Genomic DNA, 24,876 nt, shown 5'->3' with positions numbered 1-24,876 from the left:
GGATGGCTCCTTGGCCTCTGCCCCAGGCGCTAGAGTGGCTCTGGTCGCGACAGAGCGACGCCCCGGAGGGGCAGAGCATCGCCCCCTGGTGGGCAGAGCGTTGCCCCTGGTGGGCGTGCCGGGTGGATCCCGGTCGGGCACATGCGGGAGTCTGTCTGACTGTCTCTCCCCGTTTCCAGCTTCAGAAAATTAAAAAAAAAAAAAAAAAAAGTATTCTGTGGAACCAATTGCTGGCTGGAGTTCAGAAGTAGATGGCCAATACATGTTTGTTGGGGTCAGAGATGGTAATGTATGTTTCTGACCCTCTGAAAGGCATATTTTATTTATTTATTATTAATTTTTTTAAGTAAGAGGAGGGGAGATAGAGAGACGGACTCCTGTATGCGTCTGGGATCCAACTGGGAACAACTCATCAACCCAACACTGTCTGAGGCTGATGCTCTGCCCATCTGGGGTGACAGGCATATTTTAAAACTAAGGGCTTACTGGAGGTCCCTAAATGTTCTCTGTTCACTACATCTCTAGTGTCTCAGTAATTTTTTCAGTTACTTAAAAATAAATAACTAATAATTTCCCTTATTAATGTTAGGTCCAAATGACTTATTAAGTATTTATGTCCTAACAGTGGCTGTCATATTATTTTTTTAGGAAAAGAAAAAAACCATATAAATTGAGGGAAAAAATATTTTTATTTCACTTATAATTACAATGACCTCCTAATGGGGTGTGTATCTGTTGGGCACCGTGCAGCTTCTTAAACCTCGAGATCAGACTGGACACCCCTACCTTCATTTCCTGTTCACATTGATTTAAAAAAATTTTTTTAAATTGATTTTAGAAAGAGAGGAGGGAGAGCGAGCGAGAAAGACATCAATTTGTTGCTACACTTATTCATTGGTTGATTCTTTTATGTGCCCTGACTGGGGATCGAACCCACAACTTTGGCGTGTTAGCATGATGCTTTAACTGAGCTACCTGGCCAGGCCACTTGGATTTTTGAGGGGTAGTTGCTTCTTATCACCAAAACCTTCAAAAACCTAGTTTCCCAAAGATACCTGTTAAGACAAATGTAGGGCGTTTTACTATTGAAGGTGAACTGTCTCGGGCTAACAGTTTGAGCAGTGCACAACAGGTGTCCTGTGTTACTGTATTTCCTTTGAAAATTAAGATTCCGCAGCACCCGTGTGAGTTTGCTGCAAAGTCCTGAGGTGCCTTGGTGTACAGTTTGGGAACCATATGCATTTACCAAATCTCTCATTCCACTCCATTCCATTAAATCCTCATTTATTCAAAGCCATAGTCAAAGCTGCTCAGTTTCAGACCAAATAAAAGTACCAAAAAGAACTGCTATAAGCCAGATGATGTCTTCACTTTGAGGATGATTTTAACAGAGCATTTCGAAAGCCACAAAACAATTACCAGGTCACTAAGACAGAAGTTCTAAAAAGAAACTTGACAATACAGAGGAGTTGGCCGTCAGATGCGTATCTTGGGGCTCTCTCTGGTTGTGAAGGATAAATCAGAAGGGAAGACAATGCTGTCAGCCGGACCAGCTGCAAATGGTTACAGGAACTGCACAGGGGGCAGTGGGGAAGGAGGTGCTTAGGAGGGGGAGATGCTTAGGAGGCTGAATTAATACTGTACTGTGGGCTGCCCATCTTCCCCCCCCCAACTTTCTGAAGTTCTTGTCTTTCCCCCACATCTGGGCAGATGTCCCTACCCACCTCCCCAACTCAAAGTCGGGGGGTGAGCAAGGACAGCAAAGATGTCACCTCTTTGTCTTGCTTCCTCCTTTCTCCTCTCCGTCCTACACCAGCCAGAAGAGGCCAGCTGCCTCCCCTCCCACAAGGCAGTGCCTTTCCTATCATACCCCAGTTCTTCCTGGGAAACTAGACAATCAAGTGTGCACACGTGGTTCTTGCTTTGTTGACGACAGTTTAAAGGATTTAAAGAGTCTTTCTAGTAAAGCCTGGCTTTCCAGGCTTTGGTTTGTTGGGGACTGGTTAACCCTGTCTTGGTGGTCAAAGGCTGAAGGCTGACTTCTTTCTGTTTCTTCACCTGCTCACTCCAGACGGATGCTGCCATTGCCCCACCCTGTTTTCCTCAGAGTGCTGGTTACCATCTGAAATGATCTGCTTTCTGTCTCCTTTCATTAGAATCTAATGGCAGGGACTTCACTCATGTTGTCCAGCAAACACCTCCATCGTTTAGAACAGTGTCTGGCACATTAAGTGTTCAATAAATATGCGTAAAGTAGATGTATAATGTATAATGTTTAAAGAACACACACATAACCTGACCAGTGGTGACGCAGTAGATAGAGCACTGATCTGGGACGCTGTGGTCCCAGGTTCAAACCCCAAGGTCACCTGCTTGAGCGTAGGCTCTTCCAACTTGAGCACAAGCTCTCCAGTTTGAGTGTGGGGTTTCTGGCTTGAGCAAGGGGTCACTGGCTCAGTTGGAGTCCCCCGGTTAAGGCATTGAGGCATGTGTGAGAAGCAATCAATGAACAACTAAGATGCCTCAATTATGAGTTGATGTTTCTGATTTCTCTCCCTTCTTGTCTTTCTGTGTCCCCCTGCCTCTCTTGCTTAAAAAAAAAAATAAAGCACACATAGCATGTTCTCAAAATACAATAGCTAAAAAATATATATCCCAAATCCACCAACAAACATTTTAGGACAAGGCAGCTGTAAGAACACGAAGAGCCTGCAAAGAAGCAAGGAACAGAACACCCAGGGAAGGATCTCCTAGAATTCAAGAAGAGAATTTCCAGGAGATGTTAAAAAAAAGGCAAAAAGCCATGGAGCAGGTAAAGCAAGAAGGCCTGGAAGGGGGCAGTGGTTTAGTGGAGGTCACCGACTGGCCACTGGCCAGAGCAAGTCAGTGGTAAGCAGAGGAGTAACTGAGCGGCAGGGAGTGGAAAGAATGAGGGAAGACAATTCTAAGAAATTTGGATCTGCAGGGAAAGAGAAGGATGGAGCAGGAGCTGAAGGCAATGCAGGACTGATAGAAAGCCATATTTAAAAATAATTTTTTTTGGAAGGTGACTGGAATATGTTTTGTAGGCTGAGAGTTGAAAGATCCAGACAAGAGACAGGCTTTCCTGACTTTTCTGAGTTGTCTATGATGTTTCCTTTTAAATTCCTTTATGGCAGGCATTTGTAATGACTTGCCTTATCCCTCTGCCCTCTGATAGAGACAAAGCTAAGCAGAGGCAGGCCTGTGCTTTGCATTACATCTTTTTTTTTTCCATTTTTTTTTTTGTACTTTTCTGAAGCTGGAAACGGGGAGAGACAGTCAGACTCCCGCATGTGCCCGACCGGAATCCACCCGGCACGCCCACCAGGGGCGACGCTCTGCCCACCAGGGGGTGATGCTCTGCCCCTCCGGGGCGTCGCTCTGCCGTGACCAGAGCCACTCTAGCGCCTGGGGCAGAGGCCAAGGAGCCATCCCCAGCGCCCGGGCCATCTTTGCTCCAATGGAGCCTTGGCTGCGGGAGGGGAAGAGAGAGACAGGGAGGAAGGAGGGGGTTGGGGGTGGAGAAGCAAATGGGCGCTTCTCCTATGTGCCCTGGCCGGGAATTGAACCCGGGTCCCCTGCATGCCAGGCTGACGCTCTACCGCTGAGCCAACCCGCCAGGGCCTGCATTACATCTTATTGATACATATAATAGGCCTGTATGGGTGGCCCTTTTGGTAGACTTTGCTTCCTCCAACCCCCTCCCACCCAACTAGCCACTCAGTGCTCCTCCACCTGCTCCATTGCTCACACCCAACACTCAAAACACTGGCAAGTAACACAGGTGGGGAGATGGGCGAGAGGGTTATTGCACATCATCCAGTAAACCTTAACCAACATACTCTCGACAGAAATCTATGCCTGAAAGTCTACGTTCTCCCAAGTTGTTCCCAAGGCCATGCTGCCTGGAATTCTTCTGTCCTCTCCTCCCTAGACTTGAAAGGTCCTGTTGATCACACTGAGCAACTGAATGCTTACCCTCACCTGCACAGGTCAGAACTGGGTCCACCCTTTGTTTCTTCCTTTTTTTTTTTTTTTTGTGGCAGAGACAAAGAGAGTCAGAGAGAGGGACAGATAGGGACAGACAGACAGGAAGGGAGGGAGATGAGAAACATCAATTCTTCATTGCAGCTCCTTAGTTATTCATTGATTGATTTCTCATATATGCCTTGACTGGGGGGGGATGCTACAGCAACTGAGTGACCCCTTGCTCGAACCACCGACCTTGGGCTCAAGCTGGTAAGCCTTGTTCAAACCAGATGAGCCCTCGCTCAAGCTGGCGACCTCGGGGTCTTGAACCTGGGTTCTCCACATCCCAGTCCGACGCTTTATCCACTGTGCCACCACCTGGTCAGGCCACCTTTTGTTTCTTAAACATGCTGCTTAGAGACCTCAGTTTACCTGACAGCTACCTGTGTACATATATGGTCCACAGAACACCTGTGTCAGAATCACCTGTATGCTATAACAGGCAGACTTCTGGGCCCCACACCTACTAAAGCAGAATCTCTGGGGGTTGGGGCAGATACCATAAATGTTTGAAAAGAAGGCTGGTCTGTATGCGTCTCTTTCCAATAATATTCTGTGGCCTTTTATGTATCCACAAAACCCCCAGATCTCCAAGCTCCAAATCCCAGATTTGGACCTGCACCTACCCTACAAGAACTGACCTTGACCTACCAAGAGGCCTAGTCCCTGCAGCTCCCAGGTCCTCTCCTTTTGCTTGTGTGCACCCTTAGCCTGTACCACTTCCCTTCTCCCTGCAGGCAGCATTGGGCCATCCTCCTCCAGCTCAGATCTCACCTGCACGGCTCGGAACCGCTCAATCAGCATTGCACTGTTTCACATCGAAACAGATAAATACTTCCCGAGCACATGTCTTGTTACCCAATGAGATGGTAAGCTTCTATGAACGATTGGGCTGTAATTCTTTTTTGTTTTCCTCAGAGCAGCTAGCGAAAGGGCGTCCCCGATAGTTCCGACTGGGTGACTGACGGGAGGCTCTAAGCAAGTGGAAAGCATCCTCTGGGGTGTCCTCTGTCCCTGGGATGTGTCCAGGCCCTTGACAGCCCTCCCGGTGGAATTCTGGGGAGAGACATGATTCAGGGAAAGGAAAGGAGATGGGTTCACCCTGAGAACAGATGTTTTCAGAAAGCAAAAGGAAATGTTCACTCATTTTTACTTTGCTGGGCTTTTTAAAAATCCTATCTTTGGTAATTAAATTTTTTCTTTTTTTCTTTTTTCTTTTTTTCTTTTTTTTACAGAGACAGAGAGTCAGAGAGAGAGGGATAGATAGGGACAGACAGACAGGAATGGAGAGAGATGAGAAGCATCAATCATCAATTTTTCGTTGTGGCGCTTCAGTTGTTTATTGATTGCTTTCTCATATGTGCCCTGACCATGGGGCCACAGCAGAGCGAGTGACCCCTTGCTCAAGCCAGTGACCTTGGGTCCAAGCTAGTGAGCCTTGCTCAAACTAGATGAGCCCATGCTCAAACTGGCGACCTCAAGGTCTCGAACCTGGGTCCTCTGCATCCCAGTCCGATGCTCTATCCACTGAGCCACCACTGGGTTAGGCTAAATTTTTTTTTTTTTTTTTACACAGGGACAGAGAGAGAGTCAGATAGAGGGATAGATAGGGACAGACAGACAGGAACGGAGAGAGATGAGAAGCATCAATCATCAGTTTTTCGTTGCGACACCGTAGTTGTTCATTTATTGCTTTCTCATATGTGCCTTGACCGCGGGCCTTCAGCAGACTGAGTAACCCCTTGCTCGAGCCAGTGACCTTGGGTCCATGCTAGTGAGCTTTTCTTTTTTGCTCAAGCCAGATGAGCCCGCGCTCAAGCTGGCAACCCCAGGAGTCTCGAACCTGGGTCTTCCGCATCCCAGTCCAACGCTCTATCCACTGCGCCACCGCCTGGTCAGGCTAAAAATTTTCTTTTAAAGACAATAGATCTACTGTGAGAAACAAAACAGTCACTGAAAGATGGTGATAGCATACTAAAAATGTACAGTTTCTCCCCCTCCACAGAAGCAAACAGCCCCTCAGCACAGAGGAGAGCAGGGATTGGGAGCAGGGGCTATGCCAAAGAGGGCCCATCTCTCAGTGTACTCTCCTCTCCTCTGGCCTTGCTACTGTGGGAACCAAAACACTTAAAAAAAACTTTTTTTTTTTTTGTATTTTTCTGAAGTTGGAAACAGGGAGGCAGTCAGACAGACTCCTGCATGCGCCCAACCAGGATCCACCTGGCACACCCACCAGGGGGTGATGCTCTGCCCATCTGAGGCATCGCTCTGTCGCAATCAGAGCCATTCTGGCGCCTGAGGCAGAGGCCATGGAGCCATCCTCAGTGCCTGGGCCAACTTTGCTCCAATGGATCCTCAGCTGTGGGAGGGGAAGAGAGAGACAGAGAGGAAGGAGAGGGGAAGGGGTGGAGAAGCAGATGGGCACTTCTCCTGTGTGCTCTGGCCGGGAATCAAACCCGGGACTCCTGCATGCCAGGCCGACGCTCTATCATTGAGCCAACCGGCCAGGGCCTAAAAAAAACTTTTTAAATTTATTGATATATTTGAGGGATCGATTTCTTGTTCCACTTACTTTTTATTTTATTTTATTTTATTTTTTTTATTAAGTGAGAGGCAGTGAGGCAGAGAGACAGACTCCCGCATGCACCCTGACTGGAATCCACTCCAGCAAGCCCCCTATGAGGCAATGCTCTGCTCATCTGGGGCTGTTGCTCTGTTGCTTAACAACTGAGCTATTTTAGCACCTGAGGTGAGGCCATGGAGCCATCCTCAATGCCCGGGCCAACCTGTTCTAACCAATAGAGCCATGGCTGTGGGAGGAGGAAAGAGAGAAAGAGAAGGGGGAGAGGTGGGGTGAAGAAGCAGATGGTCGTTTCTCCTATGTGTCCTGACCAGGAAATCAAACCCAGAACATCCACATGCCAGGCCAACATTCTACCACTGAGCCAATGGGCCAGGGCCTTGTTCCACTTATTTATGCATTCATTGGTTGATTATTCTATGTGCCCTGACAGGGGATCAAACCCACAACCATGGCGTATTGGGACAATGCTCTACTTGGCCAAGGCTCAAAAATCTTTTCATTGTTAGTATTTTATAAAGGACAGTGAAGGCTACTGGTAGGTCAGAATAAGTTCCTAAAAAAGAACCCTTTAAAAAATTCTCTCTTACATTAGACCTGAAAGCACTGCATAACTTCTCTCCCACTGGCTTCCTCTTCCGTGCTTTGTAAGGCCTCCCGGCATCCCATCCCATCCCAGGTGCTTTCCCAGTGTTCTCCAGTCAATGTCAGGGAGGTTTTTCTTCATTCTATAACTTATTCTCTTATTTAGAAATATGAGTCGCTACCAACTTAGAACATACCCTTTCTGGAAATCTCTTAAACAAATTAATATTATAAAGGAATAGAAAAGTTAAAAACAATAACAACCAACAAAGAAAGGATGCATGTATGTTGTAAAAGGAGAACCACTAGAATCACGTCTAAAAGACAAGTGTTAAGTTCATACATGTTATGGAAGCAGGAACTGAAGCCCTCGGGAACCACAAGACCTGCCAGCCGATCTCTGGAATAAAACTGAGTTGTGACCCTACAGTCTGATAAACATCTTTTTCCTCACTATGAAGCCCGAGTCATGCTCCAGAAATAGGAGAGAGAAAGCAGTGCCATGCTAAAGACTGCAGCAATATTTTAATTCATAGGTTTCAATTCATTACATAGTAATATCACAGTCTATTTTACAAGTTAACTGTATGAGAATGTATGAAATAGAAACGGTAGGAAAAGACTAAACATGGATCAAGAACATGAATTTTTCCAAAGCCAGGGGCTAAAGGAAGGTGTGTCCCCTCAGGACCCAAGGAGGAGGCAGGAGGTGAGAGGAGCAGCGCCGGCTCCTGCTGCGTGTGTCCCATGTTGACCCTGGGAAAGTCGAGGCACGCCCTCTGCCCTGGTTTGAGGTGGGGAGTTAGCCTGGTCAGTGGAAGATGGCAGCTTGAGGGAATATAGCCATCTGGTTACCTACGCAGAACTGGTCCCCTGGTGGCCGCAGGTGGGTTTTGTTGTAGAGGGAATTGGGTGGAAGTGCCAAAAATCAAATATGTGGAGGAGAAAAGTAAACAGTTTTCTCCTTCCCCTCAAAAACCCAAATTCTTGAAATGCACATACATTCTTCTCTCAAACGTAGAAAAGTCTCACTCTGGATGTGCTTACAAGAAGATCGTCGTCAAAAAACTTTGTCTCTATGATAACATTCCCACTATAAGTAAGAAGAGAGGGCAAAAGAGTGATGTGTTAGGCAACAGATTTCATTTCCGCAAAGTAGTTTCAATCTGGGTCTGCGGGGCCCATGGACATACACCCATCTAGAACCTCAGCTTGGGGACATTAAAATCTGTGTCTTTATGAGGTTAGAAGACTAATATGACATTTAACTTATGTGAACTTGAGGTTTGTCTTCCTCAAGTTCAGAAATCAGAAGAGAGAGCATGTCTTAATCTTTGGAACACTGAGGCCCTTAGTAGAGTGCTTTGCACACAGGGGCACTTAGAAATGACTTTCTGATACACATGGAAACCTGCAGACCACAAGGTGGTACCTTTCCTGACACCACCACTGTGCACTGTCCTGCCCCCCATCTCTTCTCCTCACTCTGGGTAACAGCACTCTACTCTTCTTTTAGGGAACTACCCAGGTCCAGTCCATGGGTCAATCAAGTGGCCCCTCCCTCACCTGGCAAAGGGGTGGGCACAGGACAAAATTTGGGCCAATCAGATTCTCTCCTAAGCAGGATCCTGCCCTATGGCTGCTCCTTGAGGAACCATCCACAGATTCCTGCCACCTGCATCTCTTGAGCTGCCCAGAGCTCAGCCCTTCCAACTCTGTCATGTTGGCCAGGGTCAGTTTCTATGGCTTGCCATCAAAGAACCCCAAATGATACATCTGTGTTAGGCAGAGTAGAATTTCATTTTTCTTAGTGGACATCTCAGTGTTTCAAAACCAAACCACTTTTGAACTGAATTAAGGGGAACAGAGATACTGTTTTGGGGTTCTAAAAAGTAAAATATGACTTCAATAACCTAAATATGTTATCATAGACTTACTGGATTTTGTATCTTAAAGAAATCAGGTCTGGCCAAGAAGTCAACTTTAGGTTAATGAAATCTAAAAAAATGCCTTTTACATACTACATTATATTTTCCCAGACACACTTTTGCTGGTAATTAATTATAAAATAGGTAAATAAGGAATTCAAGATCTGACTGGTCTCGTTTATAGAATATAAAACCTACTATTATAATTCAAAATCTACTAAAGACTTATAAATATCTTCTATTTACAAATTCAACATGGTTTTCATAAAGGACCTGTTTAGAGGGATGATCCAATATTACACAATTATATGTGTGAATAGCTCATTACTAGGAACTATTACTAAAACCTTTGAAAAACTAATATATTTTCCCCAGAGAAAAGTGGGTGGGCAGTCGCTGACAGTACTTTTGGACAAAGACAAACTAATTCTTTGAACAAGAAGCACAGCTATAAAAATGGTAAACTAGTCTCTGAAGAGCTATAACTAAATATTATCCTCTAAAACAGAACTAGACTTGCCAGATTCTGCTAACGGCCATTCAAACAGAGCACAGAGGACCAGAAGTTTGGTAGTCAGGAAAGGGAGGAAATTAGCATGGATTTAATAAAAATATATATTACGTGCCAGTTTCCTTCCATGTCACCTCACTTTGCTCTTACTGTACCTCTGTGAGAAAGAATTACAAATTCAATGTCTACAGAAGAGAAGAATAAGGCCCAGAGATATAAAGTAGACTGTCTGAGTTTATACAGCTACTCAGGGTTAATCAGGAATACAGTCTGCAGGTCTAAAGTTTTCTATCCATTTCATTCTGTCGCATTGTCTTTTTCACATGACAAAAGTCAGTAATCTGTAAACTCGGGATACCCCTAGATACTCTTTTACCTTCATTTTCAATGTAGGATGCTTGTCTGCGGGACGGGACCATGAGTCCCACCTGCCTGTAATGCCTGTCTCTAGACACGCTCCACAATTCCTGTGGCCTGCTCACTCACGTTAGCACGCTGGCTGGCATCATCTGGGACTCGGGTGCTGCCTCTATCAGGGACTGCCAGGTGTTTGTGGAGTTAGGGATCACAAAGCCAAACTCGAAGAACCATTCTGAGGGAAGAAGGAAAAGCGGGTCAGCGGGTACCCCATATGGAGTCTCAGGGCTCCGAGTGCCCCTCCTTTAGAGCGAGCCTCCTTTTATCCTGGGAACCACCAATGAATACATCAAAAACCTCCCAGGGTAGAGGCATCAAAAAGGACCGTTTAGGTTGTCCTCTGAACTACACCAGAGGCCTGTTCCCTAAGCTCTGGGGTCTAAAGGACTAGGACCACTAGGTGAGTACAGTATAAACAAAGTTTTCTTAGAAGTTGGCTGGATATATATTATAAACAGAATACAGAATAGGCCTTTCACTTGGAAGTTTAGCTCTAAAACATATATGTGCACTCTTACTCTTCATGGTGAAAACTCAATGCGGAGTAGCCTGGCCAGTCCACTCTGTATGGGACGCAGTGGAGAGCACCGTACCAGGCCCTAGTCAGCAGCTTCCTGTGACCGACCATGTTACAATACCACGTCAGTGCCAAGACAGGCACCAGCCCCAGGCCCTGTATCAGAAACCCTTTTGTTGGGCTCAAAGCCCCTTGTAGTACCAACTGTGTTTCTGTTTGCTCTCACTGGGGGTCTCCAATCTTGCAGGGTGTAGGAGTCTTGTCACAAACTGTGCTGCAAAATGAATGTTATCAAAGCAGTGCTTTATAGTTCACTGGGTCTTGTCTTTTGTCTCCGTCACCCTAAGCCTGGATTTCAGTCACAAAGCAGAAGGATACCTTCTAGGCATTGCCCTTTGAAGTAAACTTTTTGTTCCAGGCGGAATTTTTCCATTTGCTCTGCTGAAGAGAAGTTCAATTCTCGAGATACCGCCTTGCACTTGAGAATTTTCTTGGGAACACGGGCTGGTAAAGAGAAAGAAATGCTGAAGCCATTCTAAATGAAAACCACATGACTACAGTGCTTCAGGGTTCTGAAGGCTGACTGAGAGGACCCATTATCTATGTTAAATTTCAGAGAATGTCTTGGTAACAGAATTATACTTTTTAATTAAAGAGGTCCCCAACTGGTAAAGTGTATTTGACTAAAAGATCTTCAAGGCATATCAGATTTAGTGCATTTAAGGGCCTTACCTAGCTACTGTCATCATGAAAGGGGCTGGGTAGGCACCGTCTTTCTACTCTGTTCTATTGTGTTTGCCTATCTATCTATCTATCTATCTATCTATCTATCTATCTATCATCTTTATTCAGTGAGAGGAGGTGAGGCAGAGACAGACCCCCACATGCACCCTAACTGGGATTCACCCAGAAAGCCCATTAGGGGGCGATGCTTGACCCATCTGGGGGGTTGCTCTGTTACTCAGCAATGGAGCTCTTCTTAGCGTCTGAGGTGGAGGCCACGGAGCCCTCCTCAGCGCCTGGGGCCAACTCGTTCTAATTGAGCTGTGGCTGTAGGAGGGGAAGAGAGAGAAAGAGGGAGAGAAGCAAGAAGAGGAGGGGTGGAGAAGCAGATGGGTGCTTCTCCTGTGTGCTCTGACTGGGAATCAAACCCAGGACATCCACATGCTGCGTCAATGCTCTACCACTGAGCCAACTGGCTAGGGCCTCTGTTCTATTGGTTTTAACCCCTTACTTTTTCTTTTATTTCAGAGAGATAAAAATGCAAAGTTTACTTTGGAAAAAAATCTTTAGGTCTTAGTTTATATATGTGGGCATATTCTAAAGCTAAAATTTCAACACAAAGTGGGTTTTGGGAAGTGGGAGACTGAAACTTAAGAAACTAGAAATCTCAATAACACGTGGATAACTATACCATGCCTCCAGGGCTCACTCTCCTGTTGGGTCTGCATTGACTTAACTCCCTGATTGCCAGGTCCTGTCCCCAGTCATCACAGCTCCGTGCAGACAAAGGGTTGGAAAGTACCTTCATGCTCCACTCCAGGGACTGACAGGTCTTCTGTGCCTTGCCAGAGTATCTTCCCTGTCTCAGCATCCCGAAGGTTCATCCAATTTCTGATCAAATATATTGAGGAAAAATAAGGCACTGAGAGTGACTCCTACTTTGTCCTTGGCCTAATAGCTAAGTGCCACGCCAGCAAATAAGAAAGTGTAGGGGAGTCCACAAGATATCTAAAGGAAGAAGCATAAAACCCAGAGATTTTTTTTTTCTTTTTGAGAAAGGCAGGGAGAGAGAGAGGCAGGAACGGAACTGCTCCTGTATGCCAGGGAATCAAACTGGCAACTTCTATGCTCTGGGATGATGCTCCAATCAACTAAGCCATCCAGCCGGGCTTAATTTCTTTTTTATTTTCAGGGAAATTGAGAGAGAAAGGGAGAGAGAGGAGGGGGAAGGGAAACATTCGTTTGTTTTCCCACTCAGTCCTGTACTCATTGGCTGCTTCCCATGTGTGCCCTGACTGAGGATCAAACCTGCAACTTTGTCGCTTCGGGATGACGCTTTTACTGATTGAGCTAACTGGGCAGGGTCCTATGTCTTACACTTCTAATTACTACAAATAGGCTTACCCATTCTAGGGTCTTCGTGTCAAGAGAAAGCTCCTTCAATTGGGGAAATAAAACAATAGGTACTACTGCTCTAGCAGCTCTACTCTGAATCAGATCCAAACAGAATGGCCTTAGATATTTAAGCCCAAGGTTTTCAGAAGACACAATACTCATTCGACCTCCTGTGTATATGCTTTTCATTCTTTCTCTATAGACGCCTCTGATATACCAATACAGCCATCAGACTTTCCTAACAACAAAACTAAAATCACTTCTAAAGTTCTAGGCTCACACTCAAGTGGGGAATTTTAGCAAAACTACTGCAATAAAAGCCTTTGGAGAAGGAGCTCCCCTTACAAAGCAACCACTGGATCAGACCTAACAGATGCTAGAAAAGCATAACTGCCATGGGCCCAGGTCAGCAAAAAACAACAACAAAAAAAACAACCCTCCATAAATAACTCTAATTAGAATTAGAGAAATAAAAACAGAGCTCCAGCCAATGACGATGAGACAGAGGCTACTTGGAGCCCCTCCAAGTTCTATAACGTTTGGGGTGAAAAGGAAGGTCCTTAGTTCATGATAGAGATGCAGCCATTTGGGAACTGCTTTACAAATCATAAGAGTACAAGTCCATAATAGTCTATGAGTAAAAAAAAAAAATTATTGATGTAGATATCTTAAAATAAGAAAAGCTGGTCTTCTAAAAAGGAAACACATTTAGCTAAAAATGTTGGAAATGAAAGGTAAGCTTTGATGGCTGGCCATCATCTGGCTAAAACATCTTTGCTTTAACAGCCTTTTGCTAATCAGAATTTTCTTTCTTTCATTTTTTTAAAAGATTTTATTTATTGATTTTACAGAGAGTGGATAGGGGTGGGGAGGAATGAGAAGTAACAACTCATAGTTGCTTTACCTTAGTTTTCACTGATTATATGTTGTATGTGCCTTGACCAGGCAAGCCCAGGGTTTCGAACTGGCGACCTCAGCATTCCAGGTTGACACTCTATCCACTGTGCCACTATGGGCCAGGCGCCAATCAGATTTTTCAGAGAAAAAAGGCCTGAGTTTTAAGACTCAAAGGTCAAGTCACTTCCAATCTCGAGAGTGGAGAGGATTAGGTGGACAGGCTTTAAGGAGGGAGGCCGGAGGGTTATTTATAAATGCCACCTCTGGGTCAGCCAGGTCTTACATGACCAGACTATCTGGCATCCATCAGCCACACTGCCTGACAGCCAACTGATATGCATCCTGCACCAACTGAAAATGCAGAATTGACTAATCTCAAGGATTTAAGAATTTGTAACTTTCCTTTCTTCTTCAGAACACTTCTGGGATTTTGCCTAACTATGTCTCCAAACTCTAAGGCTCCTGAATAAATTTTTGTTATTTCTAAAAATAAAAAATAAAAAGCTCACCCCTCCCTCGTGATTTAGACAGAGAAGCAGCAGAAAGGAATGCTCCTTTACTATAGGAAGCCTCATCTCAGAGGAGAGCTGTCCTCGGTAGCTTCTTATTTGCAACCAGGCAAAAAAGCACTGATATGTAAAAGTAAGGCTATGTTAAAAGTAAGTTTCAGAGCTGAAACAATAAACTTCAGAGCAAAATCAAGAGTATGTAAAGAGTCAATCTTTAGGAAAGATCAATAAAGAAAGTAAACGAAGATAAACATTATAGAAGAAAGAAAGACAGTTGGCTCACTGTGGAAGATTATGTAAGTCCCCTTGTTTTAAAGAATGGATGTGATCTGGTATGATTTAGGTTCAGTCCAGGAGAAGAGCTGGGGACAGATCTGAGGTAGAGAAGGCATGGAGGAGGGAAGAATGAGGGAGATTAGGGGAAGGGAAGAGAGTAGAGAGAGGCAACAGGGAAGGCAAAGATGGAAAACAGAAAAGGAACAGAGAACACACAACAGAGAGAGAGAGAGAGAGAGACACGAGGGAGGGAGTGAAAGACAAAAAAGATACTCAGAAAAAAAGACAAAGAGAACGAAGAGGCAGAGCCTGGACAGCAGGGAACAAAAAAGAAGAGCTCAGGAAGTTTAGAGATACAAGTCCAGTGTTTCCTACATTAACACTGGATTATACGACTTGTCTTGCTTACTGGCTTTCATAGAATGGTTTGGAATTGATGGGTAGAGGAGGAAGGCTGTGCACAACCGTTAAGCCCCTCAGAAAGTGTTAACTGGCTGATTCACAGTTTCCTGTAATTTATCATCCAAACTGTGGTACTATGAGAATGAAAGAGTGTGCTAACTGGAGAGCACACTTAAATAAGCTGGTTCATGTAAGTGTTTAGAATAGTGCCTGACAGTGGGTAAAGCGTCAACTTGGAACACTGACGTTGCCGGTTTGAAACCCTGGGCTTGCCTGTTCCAGGCACATATGGGAATTGATGCTTCCTGTTCCTCCCCTCCCTTCTCCTCTCTTTCTCTTTTTCTCTCCTCACTCTCTAAAAATGAATAAATAATTTAAAAAAAGAATAGTGCCTGGGTATTGAGTAAATAGTATGCTAGCTATTATTAATTCTTTATTATCTTTCTGTCAGCCTCCTGATGGTTTTTCCTTATTTCTGTCTTGCTTCCTCCTCCAAGCTATTCTCCTCACAGAAGGAAGTGATTTCTTCAAACTGTAAACTAGATGTCAATCCCTGCTTTGCCCCAAAAGTTTTGGGGAACCAAGGCTCAGGTCAGCGGTTCACGCTTTTCCCCACTTGGCTGAATTTCCTTCTCTACCTCCGCCTCTTCCAGAGTCTGAGGCCCTCTCTTCGGCTGTTGCGCACAGCCATAAGACAAGACACTGGCCAGACTTGGAAGAGGACATGGGTCAAAATGAACAGAAGACAGATACTCCCTCTATAGAGGAGACTCACTGAGGAGAAGGCCAAGTTAGAAGAGCAGCTGAAGGAGACTATGGAAAAATATAAGCAAACTTCGGCAGATCTGAGAACTTGCAGCATAGGACCCCAAAACTGGTGGAGGAGGCAAAATAATATGGCATTCAGGGCTTCTGCAAGGACTTGTTAGAAGTTGCAGACATTTTGGAGAAGGCAACACAGTGTGTTCCCAAGATGAGATTACAGATGACAACCTTCACCTGAAGATCTTATGCGAGGGGCTCATAATGACTGAAGTCCAGATTCCGGTGTTCAGAAAGCATGGCTTATTTAGGCTGGACCCTGTGGGAGCCACATTTGACCCTTACAAGCACCATGCCGCTAATTAACAAAGTGGGATACCAGCTGCACAGGCACATCTTGCCACCACCCTAGTCCGGGTGGTGAAGGAAGCTTAGCCACCTTCAGGGGTTGGGTGGGTTTTTGGTAATCACTGCTATAACTATTAAAAGACTGGTTCATTTTGTCTCATCTATGAATACTGTTGACCTTTCCCCAAACCTTGTTGGAAAGCTTTAGTAACTAGTAGGTAAACAGAAAATTAGGCCAATTGTACTGTACTTTATAATTTAGGGCCTGTTTGTTGATTTTCAATAATATATGTTTAATAGTTCACATGCTTACAGAACAGGACAGGCTGATGGGGCCCTGGCAGCTGGCTCAGCGGATTGAGCGTTGGCCTGGCATGTGGACATCCTGGGTTTGATCCCCCGTCAAGACACACATGAGAAGAAACCATCTGCTTCTCTTTCCCTCCCTCTCCTCCTTCTCTCTCTTTCTTCCCCTCTCAGCCAGTGGCTCAATTGGTTTGAGCATCAGACTTGGGCACTGAGGATAGCTTGGTTGATTCAAGCATTGGTCTCAGGTGGGGGTTGCCGGGTGGATCCCGCCTGGGCACACGCGAGAGTCTATCTCCCCTCCTTTCACTTAAAAAAAAGCAAAGCACTGGAACCTACAGTATCAGAAATAACACTATATCTGCTCAAAGTCTGGTGACATCAAAGTATTTTAAATGAATAAAAAGGTCTTCAGGGGGAAAACTGAGTTCCTTTCACAGTTCACAGGGCCCCTCAGTCACAATGCTTTAGCCACAATAGACTCCTTTCTCTTTCTCCAACACACTAGAGTCTCTTCTGCCTGAGATGCTGGCCCAAGTGCTCTGGCCCATGACTCTTCATCCCCTCAGGCGCTGGCTTGTGGCACCTCCTCAGAGACTCTTGGGACCAGTCTACAATGGTCTCTGAATCCAGATCTGCCTGTCTCCTAAGAAAATCACTAGAAGACAATGATTTCTTTTCTCCCCTACTGTCACGTGCTGTTAAGCTATCTCTCTTAAGGTACTTTCTCTTTTACATTGTTCATACAATAGTCTCTCAGGTGATTTCTCTCCTTCAATCTCTAGTCCATTGTTTTTCAAAGTGTGGTTTGATGATCTTGTTAAAAATGTTGTGTCTAAGGCCTCATCTCAGACCTACTTAATCAGATCAGCTCCAGTGACACAGGAATGCTCATTTTGAAAGGCAATTCCTATGTGCAATAAAGTTGAAGTATCACTTGTCTAATCTTTACATTGTGTCTAGAACTATATTCCTAACATAGAAGCTAGATCATATCACTTCAAAAATCTTCAAAAGATTTTTTTCACTGTTCAGAGAAAATTTCCTACCTTCTTAGCTTAGTACTTAAAGTTCTTTACATTGTGGTACAAACATCTCTCCAGTCTTCTGCTTCATACCCCTTTCTATACCCCATTTTCATCTAGGCACAGTGAATTCACTTGTTTGAAGTCTCTTGCTAGAAGAGCCAGCAAAATCAAGAGTGTCTTTTGGAGATCCAATCAAGTTGGATCACCACAAGGCCACACCAGACCAGCTGATACAATGAGATAGGAAGAAGCCTTTCTTTACCTTAGAGGGCCGCTGTGGAGACAACTGTGCCGGAAGAAAATGGGAATAACAAAGACACAGTAGTTTTCATTGGCAGAGGCTAGCTCTAGTTTCAGCCAAACTTATCACCCCAAGAAAATCTCTCTAAAATACATCAAGTGTAACTAATCTTCCATCACTGAAAGGAAATACCTTTGTCTTTTTTATATAATGCCACAAAAACTGTGGTGCAAAACTTGTTCCAAAAAATGGCCGAGTTTCTCATTGTGTGATAATACTAAGAGAAAAGGTATAATGCAGAGCTGTTAAGTGCCCTAAAAAGTTACGCAGTTCAGAACTGACAGCCCGGGATTTGGAGCAGTGGTAGTCAACCTGGTCCCTACCGCCCACTAGTGGGCGTTCCAGCTTTCATGGTGGGCGTAGCGGAGCAACCAAAGTATAAATAAAAAGATAGATTTAACTATAGTAAGTTGTTTTATAAAGATTTATTCTGCCAAACTTAGCGAAAATCTGACATAAAGTACTTGGTAAGTAATTATTATTATATGCTTTAATTTGCTGTAACTCTACTTTATAAATTTTATAAAGTAAAGTTACTTCCCTACTTTATAAATCACCATGACTGTGGAACCGGTGGGTGGTTAGAAAATTTTACTACTCACAGAGATACAAAAGTGGGCGGTAGGTATAAAAAGGTTGACTACCCCTGATTTGGAATGATGGTCAGACTGTGAAGCTCAAGCTTCTCTCCCTATGCCCTGGTGTCTCTTTTCCCATGACAAGGAATAAAGCAACAATAAAACCACCACCTTATGCTTCCTGATCTGCCATCATCTTTCTTATCCTTTCTTCCAAAGGTTCAAGTTCACTCATACTTCTATAACAAATTTTAAAATCACCATCCATGTTTTTCTCTTAATGAAATGAAAAACAACTTATTTGTAAAAAGGCCCAGAAAAACTAAGTCTTAAGCACTTCCACAAACACCAACTGCTCAAACCAATGGCAACTCTGATTTCGGCCACAGGACTCATGAAAGTGATCACAGGTAAAATATAGCTTTTAATCCTTTCAACCATTTGCAGTTTGTATCTTTCTTAGTTTGCACATTCTTTTATATCCTGAGTTTTATTGTCATTGGATGGTATAGAGTTGAAGGAGAATATTAGGTGATGAAAGAGGAATATAAATTTTTAGTAATGGATTAAAAGAAACGTTTTGTATTCAGGGAAGAAAATGAGCCAAGAAATGTTGAGCAAGGAGAAATAAAAGTGCTATGTTTGAAGTAAGCCATGATTCATACTTACCAGAAACACAAACACGAGAAGCATTCCCTTTAAAGTCAGAAGGAGTACAGAGAACACATTATTCTGGAGGTACTTGGCAATATAATTATAAGAGAAAGAAATAAGAAATATGCCCTGGCCAGGTAGCTCAGTTGGTTAGAGCATTGTCCTGATATGCCAAGTAATTATTAGTTCCCAGTAATGGCACATACAAGAATAAACCAACAAATGCATAAATGGGTGAAACAACAGATCAATGTTCCCCTCTCCCCCTTCCTCTCTCTCTTTAAAATCAATCAATCAATCAATAAAAATTTTTAAAAGAAATGAGACAATAATTGGAAAAAAATTATTATTTGTGGCCCTGGCCGGTTGGCTTAGTGGTAGAGCGCCGGCCTGGCGTGCAGAGGTCTCGGGTTCGATTCCCGGCCAGAGCACACAGGAGAAGCGCCCATCTGCTTCTCCATCCCTCCCCCTTTCCTTCCTCTGTCTCTCTCTTCCCCTCCCGCAGCGGAGGCTCCATTGGAGCAAAGATGGCCCCGGGCGCTGGGGATGGCTCCTTGGCCTCTGCCCCAGGCACTTAGAGTGGCTCTGGTCGCGACAGAGCGATGCCCGGGAGGGGCAGAGCATCGCCCCCTGGTGGGCAGAGCGTTGCCCCTGGTGGGCTGCTGGGTGGATCCCGGTCGGGCGCATGCGGGAGTCTGACTGTCTCTCCCCGTTTCCAGCTTCGGAAAAATACAAAAAAAAAAAAAAAAAAAAAAAATTATTATTTGCAAGTGACATGATTATGTATCTGGAAAACCCAAGTGAATCCAGTGAAAACCTACTTTAAATAATAAACAAGATTCATATGCTCAAAATTAATATTAAAAATGTATATATGTAAATTAGCAAAGATCAGAAAATGTAGTGAAATAAAAAATCTCATTTGAAAAAGCAACAAAATGTTAAATAGTTAGGAATAAATGTATCATATAAGTTGTAAGCTCTAGCAGAAAAACTTTAAATGCTACTGAAGGACACAAAAAAAATCTTAAATAAATGGAAAGGTATACCCTAATTTTGTATAGAAAAGAGTTAATGTCATAAAGATGTAATACTCCATAAATTAATGCAATGTAAAATTGTAAAAAAAAAAAGTAAATTTAATGCAATCCAAATAAGTGTTACTATAGGATTTTTTGAAAACCTGATAAATTGAATCTAAGGTTCATATGGAAAGTATGAGAATCACCAGGAAAATTCTGAAAAAAGTAACAAAAAACAATAAACAAATATACCCTCCCAGATATTAAAACTTACATAGATATAGTAATTAAAATAATGTATAGTACAGAATATGATGAGACAGATCAATGGAAGAGAATAGAAAGTTCACCTAGAAAACAAAATTAGCCTGACCTGTGGTGGCACAGTGGAGTGGATAAAACATCCACCTAGAACACTGAGGTTGCTGGTTTGAAACTCCAGACATAGCCTGACCTGTGGCGGCGCAGGGGATAAAGAGTCGACCTAGAATGCTGAGGTCGCTGGTTCAAAACCTTGGGCTTGCCTCGTCAAAGCAGATATGGGAATTGATGCTTCCTGCTCCTCCCCGTTTCTCTCCTTCCTCTCGCTCTAAAAAAATGAATAAATTAGAATCATCTAAGGATTTGAACTTGGTTGGCTCAGTGGTAGAGTGTTGGCCTGGTGTGTGCGGATGTTCTGGGTTTGATTCCCAGTCAGGGCACACAGGAGAAGCACCCATCTGCTTCTCTACCATTCCCTGTCTCGCTTTTCTCTCTCTCTCTTACTCTCCTGCAGCCATAGCTCAATTGGAGCAAGTTGGCCCCAGGCGCTGAGGATGGATGGCTCCACGGTCTCCACCTCAGGTGCTAAGAAGTTTGGTTGCTGAGCAATAGAGCAAAGCCCCAGATGGGCAGAGCATCACCCCCTAGTGAGCTTTCTGGGTGGATCCTGGTAGGGATGCATTCGAGAGTCTGTCTGCCTCCCTTCCTCTCAAATAAAAAGAAAAAAAGAAACCCCAGACATGCTGGGTCAAGGCACATACTAGAAGGAACTACAAGTTGGTGCTTCCCGCTCCTCCCCCCTTTCTCTTTTTAAAGGCAATAAATCTTTTATTTATTTATTTATTTTTGTGGCAGAGACAGAGAAATAGAGAGAGAGAGAGAGAGACAAAGAGGACAGACAGGAAGGGAGAGAGATGAGAAGCATCAATTCTTTGTTGCAGCTTCTTAGTTGTTCATTGATTGCTTTCTCATATGTGCCTTGACTGGGGGGCTACAACAGAGCAAGTGATCCTTTGCTCAAGCCAGCAACCTTGGGCTCAAGCCAGTGACCGCGGGGTTTCGAATCTGGGTCTTCTGCATCCCAGTCTGAAGCTCTACCCACTGTGCCATCGCCTGGTCAGGCAATAAGTAAAATCTTTAAAAAAAAAAATCATAGGGAATTTAGTATATGTTAATAGGGACATTTTAAATTGATGGCAAAAAAGATGAACATTTTTGTTTTATTTTAGCGAGAGCGAGAGAGAGAGAAACAGGAGGAGAGAGATGAGAAGCATCAACTCGTAGTTGCATCACTTTAGTTGTTCATTGATTGCTTCTTATATGTGTCTTGACCAGGGGGCTCCAGCTGAGCCAGTGACCCTTTGCTCAAGCCAGTGACTTTGGGCTCAAGCCAGAAGAGCCTGTGCTCAAGCTGGTGACCCTGGGTCCTCAGCATCACAGGCCAATGCTCTATCCACCGTGCCACTGCCTGGTCAGGCATAGTTCAGTTATTCAACTAAAAAAAATTTGACAGGGGAGACATAATTTTCACCGTATAACCTTTTATATTGTTTGAAAAAAAATTTAAATCTGTATATTACTTAAAATAAAAGCCTAAATAACTTTGATAAAAATTACTTCTTAATTATTAATCAAAGGGCAGGTCTAATTTTTCATACCCTAGGTCACTTGAATTTCTCTTATTGGAAACTTTTCTCTAGTGATGATTTGATCTTGGGTTTGTCATTACTGTAACATACAGTAACTTCCTGCAGGAGAGGACACCAGTAAGGCCTGTTGAAATAGATTAGATTAACTTTTGCGGCAGCTTCTGCCATGTCAGCTTTGGCCTTGCAGGGTTTATTTCACTAAAGGCAGAGGCGTGTACTTTCTTTAAACACAGTGGCAGAACTACCAGGCCACATATTTGTACCTCCTGGCTAAAAGAGACACTATAATCCTACCTCACTAATCAACATTTAAAAACCAGCTTCCATTTGCCAAATGGTCTCTCTCCAACTGCCTATTTCTTGTTTTCTCTCTCTCGCCCTCTCTCTCTCCTCTTTAAAAATGAATAAAGAAAAAAAGAAAAAAAAAAGATTGTCAAATAAAAAATGACAACAAACAACATAACAATAGCCATCTGGTGTGAATGAATCAAAATTATACTTTTTTTGGGTCAGATTGGCAAAATATATGTTTTTTGGTGTGCTGTAGAATTTACTAATTAGTTTGTGAGATGATCAAGGTCAAAGATGGCTCTCTTAGAGTTATTGTATGTTTCTTATTTATCTACCACTTGACTACTATTTTCAGTCTATATAAAAAATAATCAGGTTCTAGAAATAATCCTTTCCTGCCATGTTAAGAACAGTTTAGAATTATAAACTTTGGAAAATAGAGATCACTTAAAAGATGCTACAAAGTCAAAATAGGAGCACATTCCTATGGCTGTGCCAGAGGAGTGATAACCATTAGCCCTACTATCATGAAACATGAGCACATGCAAAGGAATACTTTTTAAATGGGATATTATTATAAATAAATAGTCGAGCTGGTCTCCTTTATATTTTCATATTACTTTTAGAGATTTGCTAGCTTTTAAAAAAATAACTATATCTGTTTGCTGGTCATCTGAACAGACACATTTAGCTAGAAAAAAGGTAGCACATCTAAGAGCCTGTGAGATGCCTTAATGTAAGAGCCCCAAGAGAATGCTTTATTATGTAGGTGAATTTAATTTTAGCAATTTAAAAGTCATGTGAAAATAAAGATCATTTTTAATTAAATGATTTACAAAACTCTGTAAGAATTTACTGTTTTAAAGGTACCAAATGAGCCCTGGCTCGTGGTATGGTGGCTAGAGCATTGTCCTGGAGTACCAGGGTCCCCGGCTGGATCCTGAGGGTGCCAGCCTGACCCATGGGTGCCAGTTCCAGCCCTGGCCAGGGCACGTACGAGAAGCAATCGGTGAGCATAAAACTATTCCTCTCTCTCTCTCTCAAAAAAAGGGTAATAAAAAACTTATTTTACAAAAGGAGTAACTTTTGTGTAATACAGCTAGTGCTCGATTTACGACCACGATTGGTTCCAACAGACCGGTTGTTACATGATTTAGTTGTAAGTTGAGTAGGTTATATGTACAGTACTGTGAAATGATGTTATAAAAATCTTTAAGTCATATTTTATCATAATTTTCTTTCATTATTGTTATATATCATAATTTTCTTTGTTCATTTTATGCCATTTGTATCATCTCTACACCATTTTGTTTCTTATTTTTACATTCATCAGGTTTAAGTACAACGCTGCATTACCAGTACAACTGGTTTAATATTTGCAAAGACAATTTCCTCTTGGTAGACATCTTGGGAGGGGTTTGATGAAAAATATCCAAGACACAAAACACAAATTGCTGTACTGAGTCTGGGATAACAGTTGAAATGGTGCACGCGGAGATGGTAGTGCTGCCGGAAGCTGGTCCGCACTGTTATACGCCCAGCTGGGCAATGCTAGCGCTGCTAGACACGGAGCAGTTGTGGCTAGCGATTGTGGTCGTAAAGTCGAGTAGTCGTACGTTGCATAGGTCATAAGTCAATCAATATTTGTAGTGACATTTCAAGTTCTAATTTGAGACTTGTAAGTGAATTTCTGTTGCTGTGATTTCTTAAGGCAGGGCATAGCCATGGTAAGTTTTCATTATGATAGGAAAGAATTCCAGTCATGTTAGAGGAAAACTTCTAAAGAGTACTTCATTTAGACATGTTTCAGATACTGAATGCCCTAAAAAGCCAGAACTTAATTTGGCACACCACTATCATATAGCCTTTCCTAACGCACAAGACCTCTCTCTTAAAAAACAACAAACCTTTGCTAACTTCATAAAGTTACCTTTTTTTCTTTTTTTAAAGTCAAAGACCCTAAAGTGCATCACTGTCATATCAATGGCACCTTATATTAAGTATACCCTTTCAAAACTGCCTCAACCAAGGGCTAAGATCAAACTATCTATGGGAAACAACTTCTAAGGCAGCACTAACTTTGTTTGACCAAGAGAACCTGAAATTCTATGCTATATTAGTAACTGCTGGCAGAAATGGCTGTTGTCAATTTGCTCCTGTCACATTATTTTCCTTTGTCTCAGACAGAAGCCACAGGGGAGGGCAATAGGGTTTGCTTCTGACTTGTAACAACAGCAGAGGCTATGGATTCCCTCCCCTGCCTAACTTGACTCCTGGCTCCTCCCCTGGAAACAGGGTAAAACTGGAGACAGAACATACCAAACAGGACGAGTAATCGGCTATTCCATGAAACTTTCAGCTGGCTACCTGGGGAACACAGAAATATGTCAGAAGGACCAAAAGGAAATTTTGTACAGTTGGCATTGACAAGGAAGGAAGTTCACTAGGTCCCTTGCTACTTTTGGTCTTTGCTTAACATCTTTTAATACACACTGACTGAGTCTAACCGTAAATAAAATAGCTGAAAAGCAGCTGGTTGGTTACATGGCTGTTTTGCATTTTTGTTACTCACTCAATGAACTGTCAGGGTAATTCTAGAACATATGTTATCTAGGTAAAGAGAGTATGTAGTTAATGGTATTGTACCAATGTCCATTTCCGATTTTATTTTTTATTGATTAATTTGAGAGAGAGAGAGAGAGAGAAAGGCAGGAGCAGGGGTGGAGGTGGTGGAGCAGGAAGCATCGACTCACAGTTACTTTTCGTATGTGCCTTGACCAGGCGAGCCTGAGGCTCTGAACCTGCAACCTCAGCATTCTGGGTTGATGCCTTATCCACTGCGCCACCACAGGTCAGGCATCATTTCCGATTTTGATAATATATTA

General features: G+C 43.3%; 1 protein-coding gene and 1 pseudogene across 1 annotated transcript in view; one reads left to right on the top strand and one right to left on the bottom strand.

Annotated features, from left to right (window-relative positions):
* Nucleotides 1-7,722: 7,722 nt before the first annotated feature.
* The window catches only part of PDE6D (phosphodiesterase 6D), a 49,767-nt gene continuing 32,613 nt past the window's right edge, over nt 7,723-24,876 (bottom strand). Inside the window, exons 2-5 of the mRNA XM_066233010.1 lie at nt 12,115-12,203; nt 10,968-11,093; nt 10,142-10,247; nt 7,723-8,309 (exon numbers count right to left, since the gene is read on the bottom strand). Of these exons, the coding sequence (XP_066089107.1) occupies nt 8,228-8,309; nt 10,142-10,247; nt 10,968-11,093; nt 12,115-12,203 (403 nt within the window). The 3' untranslated portion in view covers nt 7,723-8,227. The remainder of the gene's footprint in view (nt 8,310-10,141; nt 10,248-10,967; nt 11,094-12,114; nt 12,204-24,876) is intronic.
* LOC136337904 (grpE protein homolog 1, mitochondrial pseudogene) lies at nt 14,255-15,988 on the top strand (annotated as a pseudogene).

The sequence above is a fragment of the Saccopteryx bilineata genome, chromosome 5 (assembly GCF_036850765.1).
Source record: "Saccopteryx bilineata isolate mSacBil1 chromosome 5, mSacBil1_pri_phased_curated, whole genome shotgun sequence".
In the NCBI taxonomy this organism is placed as follows: domain Eukaryota; kingdom Metazoa; phylum Chordata; class Mammalia; order Chiroptera; family Emballonuridae; genus Saccopteryx; species Saccopteryx bilineata.
The sequence above is the reverse complement of the archived record's forward strand: the minus strand, read 5'-3'. Positions and strand labels throughout refer to the sequence as shown.